We start from the raw sequence: 19073 nt of genomic DNA, 5'->3' as shown, positions 1-19073 counted from the left end.
GATCGCGGGCGGCTGCGAGCGCGAGCCAGGACAAGTCTGGCCGTGCAGCGTCTGCTCGAGCTCCGTCGTGCCAAGCTCCCGCGTGTGCGCGAGCCTGACGCAGCCCCGGCCGCCGTCGGCCAATGGCAATCTCGAGCCCGCCTCAGTCTCCTCTGCCTGCTCTGGCCCACTGCGCCGCGATCCACCCGGCCTACCCTTTCCTCGCTCACTGCTCACCACCACGGCTGCTCTTCTTCACTCTCACCTACACCTCATCTCAAGCCGTGTCTCTTCCCACACGCACATCCTCCCCGCCCCCCCTCCTCCTCCTCCCCTTCTCATCACCTACTCACCCAAGTCATTCTTTCGCCCGCTCGTAGGGACTTGTCACGCCGGCAGCACCGCACGCCTTTGCTCCCGTCTATACGTCCCGTCCGTTCGTTTCATTCATTCTCTCCAATCCCCGTCTGCTGCTCTTGAGCTTGGCCAGACCAAACATCCTCCTCCTACACTACTACTAATCTAGTCCACCACATTTCCTGCCCGTCTGCATTGCCATTCAGACCAACTGTCCGGCCTGACGACGCAAACGACCCGTTCACGCTGCCCGAACATCCCACATCCCGACCTTTGTCACATCGGAAGAGCCGACTTCGGTGCCTCAATGCCTCTGTGATTCGACGACGCAAGCCGAAGGATGAATTTGTTCGCGCCGCGTGCTGTACGGGATCTGGTTGATGGTCCAGTCCATCACCTGGAGATCCGAAACATGCTGGAGCTGGGAAGCAGAGCGATGCAGATGGAGCCTCCTTCTCTGGCCCGCAGAGCTCCTTCGGCCGCAACGTCGTGCTCTAACAGCGCCAGCTCAGACACCTGCCAGAAGCCGACGGACGACTCTGTCACGCTGCCGGTTGCCCTCGGCGTTGTGTACGTTGAACCCATTTATACACATCCCCCCCCCTTTTTTTCTTCCACTGGCTTTCTTTAAGTTGGCTGACATGGCTCCAGAATCCCAATGACGGTTGCGCTGGTGCTCTTTGTATTCTTTCACCGCAAATACAAGAAGAAGCTTCGAGCAGAGGATGCTGCCGACGAGGAAAAGTACAGGTCCATGGATTTCGGTATGGACTTGTCCTTCGGGCCCAACAAGAAGAAGAAGAAACTGCCCAACGGACTCGAGACGTCAAGCGTCAAGCATACTCGTGGACTGTCCCTCGAAGACACCGAGAGCCCGTACTTCTTTCCAACTGGTGGTCGCAACTCCGTCGAGTCCTTGGCCTCTCTGGGCCGCTCGATCCGTGGTGATCCTTACCACACTGGCAAGGCGGATGACATGTCCATCCGTTCGCCTTCACCTTTCACCCGCCGTGACACCAACTCAACCGCCGCACCGTCCATGTTCGACACCAACGCTGGCCTGCTTGGTCACGCTCAAGGCAACCCACGCTCAATGCCACCTCGCGGAACCTCATTGCCACCTCCGCCACATCTGCATCCTCACGTTCAAGAGCCCGAGAAGGCAATGCTTGCCGCCTCGTCTCCTGCTGCAGGCCAGACGAATGGCGGACTTGCCCCTGCCGCCGCTGACCAGTCTCGTGACTCGTACATGGCCGCAGCCGGTTTCAGGAAGAGCAACAACTACCTCGGCCAATTCATCCACAGCCGTGACCCGTCAGTCGACCCTTCGGCCGAGTCCAAGGAGATGAAGACGGGCGATGAAAGCCCAAAGGTTGACTCTGCGACGTCCACACTTCTCGGTAGCGATTCGACTGGCAAGCATTCGGACAGCGAGTATTTCAAGGAAATCGAGACCGGTGCTCCTGGTGTTGCTCTGTCTCCGCCCGCCACTACACGCTCTGCCCCAAGTGACAAGCCCGAGCAACATGAGGTTCACGACAAGTATCAGTCAGTTCAAGGTTCGATGCACGAGGCGACACCTGGAGCCCACGATCGCAACACTCACACGCAAAGCTATCTTAGCGAGTATAGCAACCAAGGCATTGGTGAAACCGAGTTCAAGGTCACTCCCGCATCCCCTCCAAGGCACTCGCAAAACACCACGGCGTCGGACCCAAGGCACTCAGACTACAGAAATTCGACTTACTCGCAGGAGTCGGCTGGTGCCGTTCCTCCACGTGGTCAGTCGCTCAATGCGCCTTTACCTGAGATCCACGAGCATCATGAGCCTTACGAAGACAACCTCGAGGTTGACGAAGGTCTCAGAAATCTAGACTTTGATGTCAACCGACTGTCGGTATTCATGCGGCCGCTGCCTCCTGATGACCCGGCCGAAAATCCGGAGGAACGCGCCAACAGAATTCGTTCCTTCTACAAGGAGTACTTCGACGAGGCTAAGCCAGGTCAGAACCCAGCCCCTAATCGTTTCGCTCAACAACCGGGGCGAGGTGATTACTACGAGGATTATGACGGCGAGTATTTGAGCAACGGCTACAGCATCTACGACGAGCAACAAAAGGGCTTCATCGTCGGCGGTGCACCGTTCGCGCAGCCCATCACTCGTCGTGCCATGACCCCGCCTCCTCGTGCACCACCACGCAACTTCCGTGCGCGATCCGGAAGCAATGCTCCTGGCCCACGCTTCGGTGGTCCGCGTTCAGGCACTTCCATGAGCGGCTACATGACGCCTCCACGGGCTGGCTCTTCCATGAGCAACTTCCGTTCGGGAGAACGCGGTCGGCCACGACAGAAGCCTCTTCCCCCGCCAGAGCCGCTCATGTCGCTCAAGACTCCCGCTCTGCTCAAGGAGGATTCCGCCTTGTATGCCGCGTTTGACCTTGCTCCACCTCCGACCTTCCGCCAACGTCAAAACGGTATGAGGCCAGACAGTCCGCTTGGCACGGAGCGGCCATACTCACCATCTGTCCGACCACACACCCCTCTACAGTCATCATATGATGAGCTCAGCCCGATTCCCAGTCCGCATTTGCTGCGCAAGTCTGGCACCTTTACAGCCCTAGACTTCGCACCAAGGCCACGTTTTGCAGGCATTGACACAGGTAGCGACGCAGGCAGTATTCGCAGTGGTGGAAGTGGTATGTCCGCCGCGCAAGCATATGCCATTCGCGCTGGCGCACATCGTTTGAGCAGACTGCCCAAGGAACTTGCTGGTACAAAGGATGACATTATGACCTCTTTGAAGCCGCGCTGGGACATTGGAAGGTAATCCCTTCGGGACTCGCTTGCAGTTACGGCTAACGGCGTAATAAAAAGAAGAAACTGTAAATATGGGTGAAGGCGCTTTTTGAATGAGCCATATGCACGATTGCATATTCATAGCGGTTGTTATTTTTTTGTCTTAGGCGGGAGGGTTGAAATTTGAGTAATGACGGCGCAAAGCATTCTACAAGTACATTGCAATTGCTATTACGGCCGGGATGGATGCCTTCCTCATCTCTAGGTTGCCGTTGTTCTCACTTCTGTGGGATCCGTTGCACAAGTTCGCGCCTAGCGGAGCCGAGGACACCGTACTGTACAGTCTTTTGTTTATTCTTTCGATTCATTGTTGCCGCTGTGCGAGCACTGGGGCTCACGCACCCGCACACATGACAAACTGCAACACAGCAAAGCACATCTGGCACGACCGCGCCCAATCTGTACATATGACGGTTTTTTTTGGGATAATAAGTCTTTGGGAGGGGGAGGGGCGCGCGCTACGGACAAAGTAGAGTAGACTCGACGCAACGGAGAAAGAATCAAGGTGGTTACTGATCGAAAATCTCTGACCCTATGCCAAGTGCGTATTCTGTGACTGAGCGAGTCGAGCGCTGCGCAATTAAAATTTGAGGGGGACGGATCAGTTTTGATTGAGCGCAACAGAAGTAACGAAGGTGATTGACAATGGTGAACAGGAATTCGTGCCTTTTTTTTCCCTTCTCTTTTACCGGTTTTTTTTTTTTTTTTTTTTTTTTTCCACGATAGGTGATGTCGCTGCCTGTGTTTTCTCACGAGTACGCAGGCGGAAGAAACACAAAACAATAGAGCCAGAGGCGATGAAACGCGTGTATCCGATTCAGGGTGACAGCAGTCAAAATGACGGAACATGGGACTTTTCATTTTTAAATTAATTTTTTAAAAATTTTTTTTTTTCGTTTGCTTTTCGTGGACAGCTCAACGAGCGAGAGGCAGTAAAACAGAATCACGCTTAGCTCTTCTTTCTCTCTTTTCTTTTCTTTTCTTCTTTTTTTGGGATGGGGGCGGAGAATTGAACGGCCTCGAGTTACGCACAATCTCGCTTTGTGGGCTGGCGGGTTCGGCTTTGGTGGGTGGGAATAGTAGCTGAGAGTATAGAGGTAGGCAGAGGAGGGATGTGCCAGAGCATGATGTGTTAAGGTTCAGACTTTTGTTTTAACTGAAATCGTACGAGCACGAAGGGGGAAAAGGGAAAAATAAAAGTAAAAAAAGAAAACCAAAAAAAAAGAAAAAATAACTGATTTAGTCGACGCGGTGGACAGACAAGAAGCGCCTAAAGGACCAGCATGATAAATGTTGATTGGGCATTTTGGATGTTATCGACATGAAGAACAAGGGCATACAGGTATTGTGGACACATTTTTTTTTTCCAGATATTTCAGACACGACGGATGCAGAGGACGAGCGTCAAATGGCCGAAAAGCAAAGCGATACAGGGAGTTGGACCCAGACAACTCTCTCTATACCGACCTGTCCAAAGCCCAAAAGTTTTGATTCCTTTTTCCATACCCTGCGCCTTGGACTCCTGGCCTGAGTTCAGAGGTGGAAAAGGGTTCCATGAGACACGTTCCTGATCTCGTCCAATGGGCCTGAGACCAGGGCCAAGATTGCATGTGGATTCTTACAGCGCTGTCGACCTGATGATGAGGACAGCGCGGACGGACGAGCAGCGAGCTTGTCAGTTCGCCCTTCCAAGTCGCAGCGCGCCGTCCGGACGTGGCAGATGAATTCGGTCCATTTCACGGCTTGCGCTTTGACGTTCCAACGAGCCGGCCGTTTCTCTCCGCTTGCGACATCGTCCTGGTTCGTGACGGCATCTCAACATCTGCGATCCTCGCAGTCACACTTTGATACCCGAACCTTTCATTTGCCCCTTGTGCCGGCCGAGTCCCGTGAGAGAATGGGACACAAGCTCGCTTGACGAGGCGCGAAAGCAGACGGAGTTCCCTCAAGCAAAGCGGACGCCATCCGCCGTTGGCTGACTTACATCCGTTCGCGCTGCCCTCGCACACTTTCTCGAACCACATTTGTGCGTCGTCTGCTTTCAAGTTTGCCCTTCCTATCTGGTTCAGCTCCGGCGCGCTCTCCTTCGTTCTTCGCATGGTTGTGCACGGCCCATGTCGCGGTTCTCCGCCTTCAAGAATGCCCATCTCAGGCATCTGCTGACGGCCGTGGGCGCGAAGACGGGCGGCACGAAGCCGCAGCTGCTCGCACAGCTGGAACGTGAGCTGAACGTCTCGCGACGGGCGCTGTGCCCAGACGTGCCGACGCGTATCCTAAGCGTCGACATGGGCATCAAGAATCTCGCGTTCTGCGTTTGCGACGCGCGCATGCACGCGCAAGGGGTCCACCTCGACGTCAAGGACTGGAAGCGAATTGCGATCTTGGAGGACAGTCGCCTCGCCAGGGATGAAGAGTCTGATGACGAGGTTGATCCCTTTGGTCCGTCTGCACTGTCGAACACGGCCTACAAGCTTGTTCGTGACGTCTTCGTGCCCCAAAAGCCTGATGCAGTCCTGATAGAGCGGCAGCGGTTTCGGACGGGCAACAGCTCTGCTGTACAGGAGTGGACGCTGCGAGTCAACATGTTCGAGAGCATGATCTGGGCGGTCTTCCGCGCGATAGCGTCGCCAACTGGCCAGCCCAGGCCGTCTCTGTGGCCCGTCAATCCGAAGCAGGTTGCCAACTTCTGGATCTGTGGAAGTGCGTCCGACGGCAGGACGACAGCCGGAAAGGCAAAGATAGAGAAGAAGCAAAAGGTTGATCTTGTCAAGAAGTGGCTCTCGGGCGATTCCGGCAACCGTCTGTCCCTTTTCTTCTCGGACAGTGCGGCTACGACGAAGAAGTCTTTCTTGGCAGCTCGCGGGACGAAAGCTGCGACTCGAAATCAACTTGCTAAAGCAGACGCCGGTCCCGAGTTGGCCGGGAAGCTCGATGACCTGGCCGACTGCTTGCTCCAGGCCGCGGCATGGTGCAAGTGGGAGGAGAACAGAAGTGTGCTGGCATCGCTGGCCCACAGCAAGGACGGCCTTTCAGGTGATGAGGTTATTGGCAAGTTATTGGAACGATAGTCTTGTGTTGCTTTTGGAAGTCTTGTTGCTAGGTGGTAGCTGCAAACCAAATGAATCAATCCCTCATGCTCGCACACCGCACACGCAGCACACCTCAACACAGCAATCCATCAAAAATCTCAGAAGGGCATGACGCACGTTTCTGACACCACAAGGATGGCGTCGGAGGGTGATGATTTGGGAAGCAAAGTTGCGCGGCCATTATCCAGCGACTTGACGTACGCGTCTGCGCTGTCGGGCAAGTCGCCACTGAACACATCTGGGACAGAGCCAGCCGAAGACGAATGGGAGGCGGATGACAAGTGCGACGAATTCTGGGGACCGGACGAATCCGAGTATTGGCAGAGGGAGGCGGAGGAGCAGACGAGGGCAAAGGCCGAGAGAACGGAGAGGTCAAAGGTGCCCGCCCGCAAGGTGACGGAGCTGGTGGCCGAGGTGCTCCATTGGGAGCAACCGAGCAACGACGGCGGCAGCATCGTCGAAGAAGTCAAGCAGGCACACCGGAAGCCGCTACCGCTGACGTACACGGTCGTCAACCCAGCCACGGACAAGTCGCAGCCGGAGAACAGGCGTCGCCTGTTCGGCAATCTCCACGGCCAGCTCGCGAGGGAGATCGACAAGGCGCTGAAATGCGGCAGCTGGACGAGACTAGGGCCGGACGTGCTGGGCGAGATGCAGGCTCTTGCGGTGAGGCCGGCGGAGCTGTGGGAGGACATGGACATGACGATGCAGGAGCCGCGGATCAGAGAGCTGGTGAGGATGCTGATAGCAAGCCGCCGGGAGATGGGCGTGTGGTAGGAGAGAGGGACGGGCCATGCCCGCCGTTGGGCGACACGCACGGCGGCGGCGGAAGCGACAGTGGCGGGGACATGCCGACGGAGGAGAGGAGTCATTGCTGCACTGGCCGTGGTGCGGTTTGCGCGACGTTGGAAACTTGTGTCATACGGCAGCATCACGATGCGGAGAGACGCAGGAATGCAAGCCTCCATAAGAAGACGCATGCAGGTAAAAGTGCAATAGCAGCAGCGGCACGATCTGAAAATTGTCACCGATTAGGATATCTCCCCTCCATTCCTCTGCCCCAAAAAAATAAAAGTATGGCAAGCGACACTGCGAGAGCAGGCATTTCACGTTCGCGTGTCGAATGGTGCCTGACGTGAAATGCAGCCGAAAGATCAAACTCGACCATGTGTACTTGTACAATTCTACGTCTATGTTCTCCACGCATTGCAAAGCCAGCGGAATGATTTAACGCCATCGCTATGCACACAAACAAGCAGATCCCTCCATCCTCTTCCCCCCCAATCTCATACCAAAAGCAGTCAGCGTCCACGTCTAGATGGTGAGCGGCTGCATGCCCAGCAGCCTCCTGGAATCAAGGTACAGCTCGTACACCCTCAAGCGCAGCCCAATGCGCAGATAGTCAATCCAAGCTCTTAGAAATGCGAAGGCGCTGCGCGGCGAGAAGCCCTTGATCTTCTCGAGTTGCTCTTCGAGGACGGCTCGGGATGCGTATTTGGCGAGGATGAGGAAGGTGCGCGCAGGGCCCTGGCGCGTTTGAAGATTCTCGTCGAGAGATCGAGCTGCTCCATGTTAGCCAGATGTGGTCCGAGATGCAATCGGTCTCCCCGGCTCCGCTTACTGAGATCATTCGTCTTCAAGATAAGAAGTAGCACCCTCGGCACCCTGCCCAGCAACTGTACAATCTGCGCGAGCATGCCGTCGCTCAGTGCGTCGGCGATGTTCTCCTTCTCGGCCGCCGTTCTCGCCTGGTTGGCGATCCCGGCCTTGACGGCGCTGAACTCGCGACCGGTGATTGCAGACGCAAAGATAGGGAACATGTCGTCGTCGATGCCTGCAACTTCCTTTGCATATGTCCTCATGTTCTTCTCGTTCCCCTCCAGCACCGCCAGCCAAAGCTTCGCGTACGATCGCCGCAAGTCCATCGGAATTGTCCTGTACAGGCCATGGTCGTAGAGGATGATGTCAAAGTTCGCTTTGCCCCATCGATTGGGATTATGCCGTATCGCAATGTTTCCGCCGTGGGGATCGCAGTGAAGCGGCGCGCCGGATCCGAAGATCATCTCGTTGAATATCCTCGCTAGCGCAGCAGAGACCTCATCCCGATCGATCTTATTCTCGTCCAAATAAGCCAGATCGTCAGGCCTGTGACCCGTCACGTACTCCATGACCAGGATCCGCCTGTCCGCCCACGTCACGTTGGGTATTATTAGAGGCACGTCCTTGACGTGGCTAAAGTACTCCTTTGCTCGTCTCGCATTTTCGCCCTCGAGCCTGAAGTCCAGCTCTTGAGGCAGGGAAACCTCCATCTCTTCACTGAGCCAGGTCAGGTCGTAGTCTGGAAACCATTTCTTTAGCGTGGTGAATGTGAAGTGTGTCAATTTCAGATCGAGCGGTGCCCATTCGTCCAAGCTAGGGTGCTGTACCTTCACGGCGACGCGCTCGCCGGTTTCTCTGACCGTAGCCCTGTGCACCTGTGCCAGCGACGCGGCGCCGATGGGCTGCTTTTCAAACTCGGAGAAGTACTCGGAGATCTGTCGTCCCGTGTCCTTGTAGACCATCTCTTCTATGCTTTCATACGACGAGACGGGGCATTTGTCCTGCAATGGAATGAACGTGTCACACCACTCGTTTGGGAGTAAGTAATTCAAGCTGCTCAGATGCTGCCCCAGCTTGATGAATATTGACCCATTCTTCTCCATGGCGACCAAGGTGCGTTCGGCGCAGCGTTTGTGGCATGCTTTGAGGAGCGCTTGGTAGTCCTCTTCGTTTTTATGATCGTGTCTCAACGTCACGCGATAGCTGGTCGCATCGATCAGTTCGTTCTACATGCCGTACTTGAAATACCACAAGCGAGACATACTCGTTAATGCAGATGAAGAGTGTTGTGACTACTCTGCCCGACCGCTGCGCAGCATTGAAGACGTACTTCGCCTCATCATTGAACGCCACGGCCGTCGCAACCACTCCGCCACCTGTCGCGCTTGCCAGTAGTATTCTTCTCCTCCTATTACTTCCATTCTTAGGCTTCTGCGCGTTGATGTGGTTCAGGCGCCTTAAAGGCCGGGATGCCGACATCAGCGCCGTCCTTCGCAGACATGACCGGCAGGTCCACGGTAGGACGTAATTCGAGAACAATCGCGCAGACATCTTCAGGGTATCATCGCGTATTAAGCAGCCGGCTATCAAACGAGGGAAAAAGATCAATTGCTAGCAGATCCAGGGATGGGTTTGTTCGGGTGGATCGAGTGACGTTGGCTGGAAACGTTTTTTCTGAGATGCTCAAGATTCCGCGTTCATGCGCGATAAATTCTCGGGAGGCCGAGGTCGGGGACACGGCGTCATGCAAATGCGACATTAGGATTAATTAAACGATCGACATGCGTGTAAAAAGAGGAATATGACAGCATGTTCGTCAGATTCGACCTAACGGCCTGTCTGAGATCTGAGCACCCTCTGAAAACCATGTTTCTTTCCTTTGTTGCAGAAATCGTCAAACTTCCCACTGACCTGGAAACAATTGCGGGAGAAGTGGCGAACGCTCCAAATGCGGACATTATCAACGAGCAGTTTTCTATCTAACCTATCCGTATTTCCATGCCAGACGTTTGTCCCTCCATAAAAGCAGAGTCGAAGAGAAAATAAATCTGAAGAGTAGCACCTGGAGCCGCGACAGCGAGCCCAAGACACAAGCGAGCTCCAAAGCCGAAGTGCAGCAGCGCAAGAAAAAGAGACACGATCAGGCGTAGGTCCAACAAAGGCGCACAAGAGCTCTTTTCCCTTTGCAAGACCCATTTTCAACAATCTTATCAATCCTCTTTTCCATCGTGTACATTGAGGTACCCTCGATGGTATTGTAAACAACGCTTGCGAGAAGCCAATGATGCACATGACAGAAGAGAGATTTCCGCGGCCGTGACTGAAAGATTACGCTGTATGTCTTGGTTGGAAGCAAGAGACAAAACATTAAGCCTTCGCCGAAAATGCGAGGGGAAACGAGTGCGACATTCTTTGCTTCCTTTCGTCCCATGCAAAGTCGTTCATCTTATCCATATCTGATTGTGTAGTGTCTTTCTGAGTGAAAGCGTAGGAGAGATGGTAAGAATGGGAAATTAGGCGAAAGAAGCCATGCGAGTCGTTGACCGGAACGCCTGGCTTATGCGAAAGGAAAATTCCCAAAATTAAACATCAGTATAGTGATCGCGCAAATAATGGCAATAGGCTTAGTCAGCCGACTGTGATGATCATGAAGGCTGCATTTCGATGTCTTCGACAACCGCGCCAGTCGGAATATGAGGAAGGGATAGATCCGTCGCGAGTAACAGAGACACCATCACGATCTTGTAAGCTTTCTTCGGCTTCGGCCTGTTGCGTGACTGGGAATCCACGTCCAGTAAGAGAAGAGTCCGCGACTGTGACGGAATTTGCTTTGTCCATACCGTCCCCTAAGATTTACCTGGTGGCCTGCCCGGCCATTGCTATGTCCGTTTTCACTGGAGGAGAAATCTAGAAATCAGAGGCGTGGAGACTACGCCATGAATTTTCAGCAGCCTTTTGAGACAAAACAATCACAGCTCATTGGCAGCAAAGTGCTTTCCCAAGCTTCGAAAAGAAGCCGCCATCCTGCTGAGCAGGCTGGCCATTGTTGTTCTGTGGCTGTTGAGCTGGGGTCATGGCATTCTGAGGACCCCCTGCCCGCGGGCCAAGATTCTGGTTTGAATGCTGGAACTGTGCAACAGTGGAGCCCTCAGGGTGTCGAAAGTCCTGGGTTGACTGTCTCTTCGCAGCAAGGGCAGGGTCATGGCCGTAAGCTGGGTCTCTTCTCTGAGGGTGTCGGCTCGGACCCGCTCCCTGTCTCGCTCCTGGCTTTGGCAGGTCCTGGTTCAGGCGATCAGCTGGAATAGGCGTTTTTGCTGGACGCGGCTGGCTGTGAAGTTCACGTTGAGAGGAGTTTGGGAGTCCATGGTTCAGATGGGCTTGAGACGGATGTGCTTTCATAGCCTCCCAACCTTTGCCGTTGTTTAATTTCATCCAATCGTATTCACCATCTTCAACTTCGCCAGTGTGCTTCAAGGCCTGGGTGAACAGGTCTCTGAGATATTCGTAGTCTGGCGTGTCCTCAAAGCCCAGGTTGCGGACGTAAGAGAGGTACTTGTTAAATTCCTCTGGTGAAGATGTTAGTCACATGGTTGCAAACGGGTGTGAATTGTCAAGCAGCATACCTGGAAAGCCCTCACACAAATCCTTAATAGCCGTTGTCTGCTTTTTCTCGCCAATCTTCTCATACTTCTGCTTGTTCGTTGCAGCTTTCAGGCCTTGCCATGGAAGGCCACCACGCAAGAAGTACATAAACACGTGTCCAAGCGCTTCCAAGTCGTCTCTTCGCGACTGCTCTCTTCCCAAGTGTGTGTTGATGCTCATGTAACGGGCCGTGCCCGACAAGCTTTTACGTTCCCGGTACGGAATGTGCTGCTTGGTCTTAGGATCGCGGTACTGCTTCGCCATGCCGAAGTCGACAACATGAATGACGTTGGCCGATTTAGTGCCAGGGCGGCCGATCAAAAAGTTGTCGGGCTTAATGTCACGGTAGATGAGATTCTTCTCGTGGATCGTCTGCACTCGGGACAACATCTGCTTGGCGACCATGACGACCGTCTTGATCGAAAATCGTCGATGGCAAAGATCGAACAGGTCTTCCAAGCTGGGACCAAGCAGATCAATGACGAGGATGTTGTGGAGGCCTTCCTGGCCGAAATAGTAGACATTAGGGATGCCGTCTACGTTGCGTTAGCAGAGGTCCCCTCCGTTGTCAGAGACCTGAATCAGTGAAGGCTCAGGGGCGGCAGGTGAGCGAGATCAATGCCATTCCCGAACAGACGATTTGCTGCAGCAGGGCGTGGTGGTACATCCCAGCAAGACGTAGAAGGGTCTGCACGCATCAGAAAGACTGGTTTGTGCCGCAGCCCTGAGCAGCTGGCAATCACCGCCAAAGCCTCCTTTCACGGCGAGGGTGAGCATCGTGGATGAGAGGCAATTCCGACTTACGGCATCCTACAAGGATCTTGTATGTTCTATACTCATCCCGCAACTGTGGGGCGTCGCTCTTCCTCGGTTCCTGAACGACAACAGTCAGCGGATCGATCGTCGGGCAGAGCAGCAACAAATGAGACGCGTAGAGCGCGACGGACGACGTACAAACTTAATGGCGACCTGCTGGTTGTTCAACAAGTTGGTGCCTTCGAACAAGACACCAAAGGAGCCCTCTCCGATCTTCTTTCCGACGCGATAGTGCACGCCCACGACGTTGGAGGACGAGGAGGCCATGGCTCAGGAGATGGGCGGAGCCCAGGACGACGGCTCGACGTCTTGGAGGGCGGAGAGATGGAGGTTTAGGTGAGCGGCAGCGTCGAACGCACGAGTGTACGACGGAGCGTGGAAGGAAGGGGGCGTGGACACGGGGGAAGGATGGGGGTGGTTGTGGATAGCAAAGAGCAGTGAAGTTGCAAGAGGAGGAGGAGGTCAGCGTCTGCGCCTGCGTCTGCGTCTCCAAGCCGGCGCTTGACCGAGAGCGGCAAGAGCCTGGCGCCGTCTGGGAGCAAAGCCTGCGCGCCTGCCGAGTGCGGATGACGGGGCTGTCGCCCGTGGTGCGTGGCCAGACCAGCGCCCAATCCGCGCCTGCGCTGCGAGACTCCGCTGCCACGGCCTGCACAACGCCGGCTGGTCTTGTCTGGGCTGTCTCCTCGTGCTGCCAGACACGGCGCACGCTGCCTGCGACAGTCCTTGGGCGCCGTCTGCACGCCCGCCCCGAACGCGAGACGGACAGAGCTGGCCGCTCCTCGCACCGCGAGCCCGCGTCCTCGTCGCCGCTGCTTGGGCCTCTCCTCTGCCCGCCGTCGACACACGGCCCGCACAGTTCGCTTAGCAGTTCGACCATGGAGCAGCCTGCAGCCCCGTGACTCGGCGCAAAGTCATTTAGCCCATGCCGATCCCTCGACCCGCTGCCGGCCCTCTTCTCATGCTGCGGCGTCTTGCCTCGCCTCGCGCCGCCTGTGTTGGACGGCCAAGTCTTGCTTGTGCGTGGAGACGTCGGCTGCGGCCCACCATGCTGTCTGCTCTCCATCTCTGCAGCAGTTGTTCTCGAGGGGCTTCGTGCCACGCTCAGCGACGGCGCCGGCCATCTCTGTCACGCACGAATTCCATGACGGACGTCCGCTTTGGGGTTTAGACTGCTCTCGCGCTGTGCTAGGCCCGTGAGCGGGCGGCATTTCCGGAGCTGGATAGTTCACCGCATATTGTTACGACCATGGCCACGCCTCGAGGTGAGACCTGTGGTGTATCGCAAGCCATGAGCCTGGATTTAACCTTTTTTTTCTCCCCTTGGTTCAGCAGCCTGCCGGCAAACCGACGGAGCGGTCGCTGAGTGGGAGCGAGACATGAGTGGCGGAAAGACCCAAGCCACGACGCCCTCGATCCGAGCCCAACCAGCCGCCAATAGCTAACTCGCATTTTTGAGTCTCAACGGCTTATGTACTCTGGAAGCATTTCGTGAAATTGTGCACATGTTCCTGCTTGTATACGACGAGTACTCTATCCCCGCCGGAAAGCCAATCAAGTACCTGGTTTTTCTCCTCCTGCCTTGATCCTGAAAATGGCTCTCCGCTACAGCTGGACATTCACGCACCTCCTTGCCCATGCCCACACACCCTAGTCGTAGAAGAATCAAAACAATCTGCGATTCGCCCATACTTTTGACGTTTGATGTGCGTACATGGCCTTCTATCACGGCTGTACTTCTCACTTGATACGCGCTTGGATACCACATCGGCTGGCTCCTTGCAATCATGCATCTTCGACGCATCAGCCTTGGGTGCGGCCTTGCCGTGTGACATTGCAGACTCAAAAGACAGCGCGTGCAAAGAATCGTCTTCCGCAACGGCAAGTGCACAACTTGATTTCCAATCATTACGAAGCGTTCCCGGCCTTCTGCCTAAGAAAAATTGGGTCGAAGATTGGGGTTGGTGAAGCTGTAGTGTCTGTGCATTGTTTGCGGCGCGTGTCACGCTGGCGCGCGCGCGTCCTCGTTTTTAAAAAGGTCAACCACCCAGCGGGGCGAATCCTCTCTCCCATCCAGCAACAAAGATACCCTCTCAACAACACTTCTTCCTCCCCTGTACGAAACTCAGCAGTGCTTGATAGCAATTGCTCTTGCTGGATCGGCAGATCTTTCCTTGCGAAATTGTACCGCAACTACCGCTGATTCAGACTGCCACCGCTCACAATGTTTGTCTACAAGCGTGGTATGTATCTGCAACACGCGGCACCAGAGCTTTCAGCTAACTGCTCTTCTTGTAGATGGGCGCAAAGAGCGCGTTCAGTTTGACAAGATTACCGGTCAGTGGTTGGTTGCAGTCTTGGTGAACGACGTGCTTGCTGACACTCATCACCAGCTCGTGTTTCCAGGCTGTGTTACGGATTGGATCCAGATCATGTAGACCCAGCTGCAATCACGCAGAAGGTCATTTCTGGTGTGTACCAAGGTGTCACTACAATTGAACTGGACAACCTCGTAAGTGCATACGCGTCTCTGCCGCGTAGAAAGCGATGCTAACAACCCGGATCGCAGGCTGCCGAGACAGCGGCATATATGACCGTCACACATCCAGACTACGCTGTGCTCGCTGCACGTATAGCCGTATCGAACCTTCACAAGCAAACTAAAAAGCAATTTTCGGCAGTCATCGATGATCTCTACAACTATGTCAACCCAAAAAACGGCAAGCACTGCCCTATGATCTCGAAGACTACGTATGATATCATCATGAAGCACGCGGACGAGCTGAACTCGGCCATCGTTTACGACCGTGACTTCAACTACCAGTATTTTGGCTTCAAAACATTGGAGAGGTCCTACCTTCTCCGAATCAATGGCAAGGTGGCAGAGAGACCACAGCACATGATTATGCGTGTTGCGGTTGGCATACACGGTGAAGACATTGAGAGTGCCATTGAGACTTACGACTACATGTCGAATAAGTACTTCACACACGCGTCTCCCACTCTGTTTAATGCTGGCACGCCGTCGCCGCAGCTCTCCTCCTGCTTCCTCATCGATATGAAGGAGGACAGCATAGAGGGCATCTACGACACGCTCAAGACCTGTGCTATGATTTCAAAGACTGCCGGTGGCATCGGTCTGAACGTACACCGCATTCGTGCGACTGGTTCGTACATTGGTGGTACCAACGGCACATCCAACGGTCTAATTCCTATGTTGCGTGTCTACGATGCCACCGCTCGATATGTTGATCAGGGTGGCAACAAGCGCCCCGGTGCTTTCGCCATTTACCTTGAGCCATGGCATGCTGACATTTTTGGCTGGCTTGACTTGCGCAAGAACCACGGTAAGGAAGAGAACCGTGCTCGTGATCTCTTCTATGCTTTGTGGACGCCTGATCTGTTCATGAAACGAGTTGAACAGAATGGTATGTGGACACTCTTCTGTCCCAATGAAGCACCTGGCCTCGCCGATGTCTACGGCGAAGAGTTTGAGGCCCTATACGAGAAATACGAGAAGGAGGGCCGTGGTCGTGAGACCATCCGTGCTCAGAAGCTGTGGTATGCCATTCTTCAGGCACAGACCGAGACTGGCAATCCCTTCATGCTCTACAAGGACGCTTGCAACCGCAAGAGCAACCAGAAAAACCTGGGAACCATCCGCAGCTCCAACCTTTGCACCGAGATCATTGAGTACACTGCCCCAGACGAGGTCGCGGTGTGTAACTTGGCCTCTCTGGCTCTGCCAACCTTTGTCGATGTCATGCGTGGCGAATACGACTTCAAGAAGCTGCATGAGGTCACCCGCCATGTCGTTCGCAACTTGAACAAGATCATCGACATTAACCACTACCCTGTACCAGAGGCACGTAACAGTAACATGAGACACCGTCCTATCGGTGTCGGTGTGCAGGGTCTTGCCGATGCTTTCCTCGCTCTGCGGCTGCCATTCGACTCTCCAGAGGCTCGTATGCTGAACATCCAAATCTTTGAAACCATATACCACGCCGCTCTGACAGCTTCGTGTGAGCTTGCCAAAGAGCAAGGTCCCTATTCGAGTTATGAGGGCTCGCCCGTGTCCCAGGGGATTTTGCAGTATGACATGTGGAACGTGACTCCAACTGATCTCTGGGACTGGGACAGCCTCAAAGCTGAGATCAAAAAGCATGGTGTCCGCAACTCCTTACTCGTGGCGCCCATGCCAACCGCTTCAACTTCTCAGATCCTGGGTAACAACGAGTGCTTCGAGCCATATACCTCAAACATCTACTCACGTCGCGTGCTCGCCGGCGAGTTCCAGGTCGTCAATCCTTGGTTGCTCAAAGATCTCGTTGACATGGGTTTGTGGTCTGACAATATGAAGAACCGCATCATTGCGGAGGGTGGTTCGATTCAGCGCATTCCAAACATTCCAGATGATATTAAAGCATTGTACAAGACGGTCTGGGAAATAAGCCAACGCCATGTCATCCAGATGGCCGCCGATCGTGGCGCGTTCATTGACCAATCCCAGTCTCTCAACATCCACATGAAGGAACCAACGATGGGCAAGATCACCTCCATGCATTTCGCTGGCTGGAAGCTCGGTCTCAAGACTGGCATGTACTATCTGCGTACACAGGCTGCCTCTGCTCCCATCCAGTTCACCGTCGACCAAGAAGCACTCAAAGTTGCCGACACCAACGTCGCTCGGACCGCGGGCATGAAGAAGCGCCCCTCGGGCAGCTATCAAAGCGCTGCCTATTCTGCCGTCCCACGACCTATGTTTCAATCAAAGTCGCCCAACGGCGCCAGCGGAGTATCCTCGCCTCCACGTAGTCTGACCCCGCCGCCAAAGGAGGTGTCTGCCCCGGTAGCCAAAACGGCCACCCCTCGCAAGGAGGCAATCCCCATGCCAGCTTTCAAGGCCGACGAGGAAGAGTCGAGCCCTAAGATGGAAGCCGTGGATGCTAAGACCAATGGCGCAAACGGCCATGCCAACAGCGCGAAAAAGACAGAAGAGGGTGGCAGCGCCGATGCGAAACAGGACGGCGAGGAAGAGGAGATAGGTGACATCTATGCCGACGCTGTGCTTGCATGCAGCATCGAAAACAAAGAAGCTTGCATCATGTGCAGCGGTTAGACGGGATTAGAGTGATACGGCGAGGCATGGGACGCGGAACCTTTGCTGACGACGGGAATGAGACGACGGGATGCGGATTGTTTTTTTCTCTACTTTTTGCGCCAACTCGATCGCGACGGGACTTGCTACTGATATCATCACTGGGCGTTTGGGAATTTGGAGACACAGGCTCGTACTTTGACTGATCAACGTTTATTGGCTCGCATAGCTTTGAACTTATTTTACACATAGAAGCATAGCTGACTTTAGAATGTCGAAGGCTTGCGCTTTTGTGTAGTAGTGTAATGGTAGCACAGCTGTATAACACAAGACTTTCATATTCGCCGTCTTCTCGATTTTCTGCCCTTAGCAATACTGGACCTCTTTTTTTTTTTTTTTCTTCGGTTCGTGAGGCAAGCCATGAACGCTCAGTGCGTTCAGCGGATAGGTATGTGGAGAGGGTGATCCTCAACGACGTGCGTCACTAGCCACGCCCGACATGCCACGATCCAACGGGGAAGATCCACGACAGCTCGCGTACGGTGACCGGAGGAAAGGATGGTAGCCCCGCGTGCGAGAGAAAGAGCGCGTTCACGATCTACGTGCACAAACAATTCACGATCGGGGGGCCTTTCTCCATCGTGCCCGCAGCAGACACCGGATGTGCAACGCACCAGACGGCAAGTGCCTCCTACCCACTGGCAGACAGCAGGGGTGGGGGGGAGGGAAAGCAAGTTCAGCAGGCAGACCGAATTTTGGGCGAAAGGGACGCGCAAAAAGGGCTGTAGAGCCTCCTGACAACTATGACGTACGCGAAGATTCGCAGGTCGGGCAATCAGAAGAAAGAAGGACAGGGGTGAAAAAAAAAGAAAAAAAAAAGCCAACGGTCAAAAGAAAAGACGGTGTAGGCTCCGTTACGAAATGGTCGCAATGTTTGGAAAGGGATTCAGCCTGACATGCTCAGCCTCCACGCCTCGCATGGGGGACTCCTGCACGGCGGGGGGGCATGGGCGGCACTATTGTCACGTTTCTGGGGGGAACACGTCGTCGGGCGATGGGCTCAAACGACGTCTTTTCGAGCCGGCACGTCCCGTTGAATGGTAGAGGGTAGTGTTCTGGCAATCGCCGTTGCTTCTTGTAGCTTTGCACGCAAGGCGGATGGAGAGCCAGGCTCAAAAGGTCGGGATGTGCCAAGAACAGTCGAGGTGCGTGATCCCGCTGGGGCCGAGCATTCCTTCCCCGTACCGACAGCTTTTCTCTTTTATTTCTCTTTGAGAGAAGTGAATGTCGCGCCCGGAGAGAGCAGGTCCACGTTGACCGTTGGTTCGACGCGGCGAGGTCGAGGAGGGACCGGCGTGTGGACAGGCGGACGGGCTACAGAGGAGAGGTCGGTCATCGTCAATTCTCCGTGAGCGTCAAGGCTACGACGCATGGTGCCTGGCGATCGAGCAGGTGAAGCGACGGGCAAGTATGCGGCGCAAATGCACGAGGAACGCGCAGTGACCTGCAGAAAACTTCTAGAAGGGGACGGGACGGGGGGGATCGTGTAGACGCGACGTCGTCAAGCTCAGTCGGTCGTCGTCTGTGGAACAGTTGGGTCGCGCAAGAGGAGGAAAGCGACGTGGCTGTGCAGCGAT

General features: G+C 54.8%; 6 protein-coding genes across 7 annotated transcripts; 4 read left to right on the top strand and 2 right to left on the bottom strand.

Moving 5' to 3' along the window:
- Positions 1 to 224: 224 nt before the first annotated feature.
- Positions 225 to 3858, top strand: PV09_03816 (uncharacterized protein). Its single transcript, XM_016357069.1, has 2 exons — positions 225 to 906; positions 988 to 3858. The coding sequence occupies exons 1-2, from the start codon at positions 677 to 679 to the stop codon at positions 3161 to 3163; spliced, it is 2406 nt and encodes an 801-aa protein (XP_016215158.1). The 5' UTR covers positions 225 to 676; the 3' UTR covers positions 3164 to 3858.
- A 1448-nt stretch (positions 3859 to 5306) lies between these two features.
- PV09_03815 (uncharacterized protein) lies at positions 5307 to 6260 on the top strand (the record flags this gene model as incomplete). The annotated part of the gene is made up of 1 exon (XM_016357068.1): positions 5307 to 6260. The coding sequence occupies one exon, from the start codon at positions 5307 to 5309 to the stop codon at positions 6258 to 6260; it is 954 nt and encodes a 317-aa protein (XP_016215157.1).
- Positions 6261 to 6416: 156 nt separating this feature from the next.
- PV09_03814 (uncharacterized protein) lies at positions 6417 to 7058 on the top strand (the record flags this gene model as incomplete). The annotated part of the gene is made up of 1 exon (XM_016357067.1): positions 6417 to 7058. The coding sequence occupies one exon, from the start codon at positions 6417 to 6419 to the stop codon at positions 7056 to 7058; it is 642 nt and encodes a 213-aa protein (XP_016215156.1).
- A 224-nt stretch (positions 7059 to 7282) lies between these two features.
- On the bottom strand, positions 7283 to 9541 carry PV09_03813 (uncharacterized protein). Its single transcript, XM_016357066.1, has 3 exons — positions 9145 to 9541; positions 7903 to 9083; positions 7283 to 7843 (listed from the first exon to the last, which is right to left on the bottom strand). Exons 1-3 carry the CDS (start codon positions 9429 to 9431, stop codon positions 7596 to 7598), a joined length of 1716 nt encoding a protein of 571 aa, XP_016215155.1. The 5' UTR covers positions 9432 to 9541; the 3' UTR covers positions 7283 to 7595.
- A 59-nt stretch (positions 9542 to 9600) lies between these two features.
- PV09_03812 lies at positions 9601 to 12802 on the bottom strand. 2 transcript variants are annotated; one of them, XM_016357064.1, is made up of 4 exons: positions 12477 to 12802; positions 12327 to 12396; positions 11504 to 12058; positions 9601 to 11446 (listed from the first exon to the last, which is right to left on the bottom strand). In XM_016357064.1, the coding sequence occupies exons 1-4, from the start codon at positions 12603 to 12605 to the stop codon at positions 10857 to 10859; spliced, it is 1344 nt and encodes a 447-aa protein (XP_016215153.1). In that variant the 5' UTR covers positions 12606 to 12802; the 3' UTR covers positions 9601 to 10856. The 2 variants fall into 2 exon arrangements, with proteins under 2 accessions (XP_016215153.1, XP_016215154.1); XM_016357065.1 differs by having other exon boundaries at positions 11504 to 12396.
- Positions 12803 to 14397: 1595 nt separating this feature from the next.
- Positions 14398 to 17782, top strand: PV09_03811 (ribonucleoside-diphosphate reductase large chain). Its single transcript, XM_016357063.1, has 4 exons — positions 14398 to 14578; positions 14634 to 14672; positions 14729 to 14847; positions 14905 to 17782. Exons 1-4 carry the CDS (start codon positions 14560 to 14562, stop codon positions 17455 to 17457), a joined length of 2730 nt encoding a protein of 909 aa, XP_016215152.1. The 5' UTR covers positions 14398 to 14559; the 3' UTR covers positions 17458 to 17782.
- The last annotated feature ends 1291 nt before the right edge of the window (positions 17783 to 19073 follow it).

This window comes from Verruconis gallopava, assembly GCF_000836295.1.
Source record: "Verruconis gallopava strain CBS 43764 unplaced genomic scaffold supercont1.10, whole genome shotgun sequence".
NCBI classification, from domain to species: Eukaryota; Fungi; Ascomycota; class Dothideomycetes; order Venturiales; family Sympoventuriaceae; genus Verruconis; species Verruconis gallopava.
The sequence above is the reverse complement of the archived record's forward strand: the minus strand, read 5'-3'. Positions and strand labels throughout refer to the sequence as shown.

Excerpts from the sequence above, each read along its gene's own strand:
- PV09_03813 (XM_016357066.1), bottom strand. The coding sequence starts at position 9,431 with ATGTCTGCGCGATTGTTCTCGAATTACGTCCTACCGTGGACCTGCCGG. Across the intron at positions 9,084-9,144 it reads CTCTTCATCTGCATTAACGA|CTATCGCGTGACGTTGAGAC; the intron begins GTATGTCTCGCT and ends CGATGCGACCAG. Across the intron at positions 7,844-7,902 it reads CTTGAAGACGAATGATCTCA|CTCGATCTCTCGACGAGAAT; the intron begins GTAAGCGGAGCC and ends AACATGGAGCAG.
- PV09_03816 (XM_016357069.1), top strand. The coding sequence starts at position 677 with ATGAATTTGTTCGCGCCGCGTGCTGTACGGGATCTGGTTGATGGTCCA. Across the intron at positions 907-987 it reads CCGGTTGCCCTCGGCGTTGT|AATCCCAATGACGGTTGCGC; the intron begins GTACGTTGAACC and ends ACATGGCTCCAG.
- PV09_03812 (XM_016357064.1), bottom strand. The coding sequence starts at position 12,605 with ATGGCCTCCTCGTCCTCCAACGTCGTGGGCGTGCACTATCGCGTCGGA. Across the intron at positions 12,397-12,476 it reads AGCAGGTCGCCATTAAGTTT|GAACCGAGGAAGAGCGACGC; the intron begins GTACGTCGTCCG and ends GTTGTCGTTCAG. Across the intron at positions 12,059-12,326 it reads CAAGATCCTTGTAGGATGCC|ACGGCATCCCTAATGTCTAC; the intron begins GTAAGTCGGAAT and ends AACGCAACGTAG.
- PV09_03811 (XM_016357063.1), top strand. Across the intron at positions 14,673-14,728 it reads TCAGTTTGACAAGATTACCG|CTCGTGTTTCCAGGCTGTGT; the intron begins GTCAGTGGTTGG and ends ACTCATCACCAG. Across the intron at positions 14,848-14,904 it reads CAATTGAACTGGACAACCTC|GCTGCCGAGACAGCGGCATA; the intron begins GTAAGTGCATAC and ends CCCGGATCGCAG.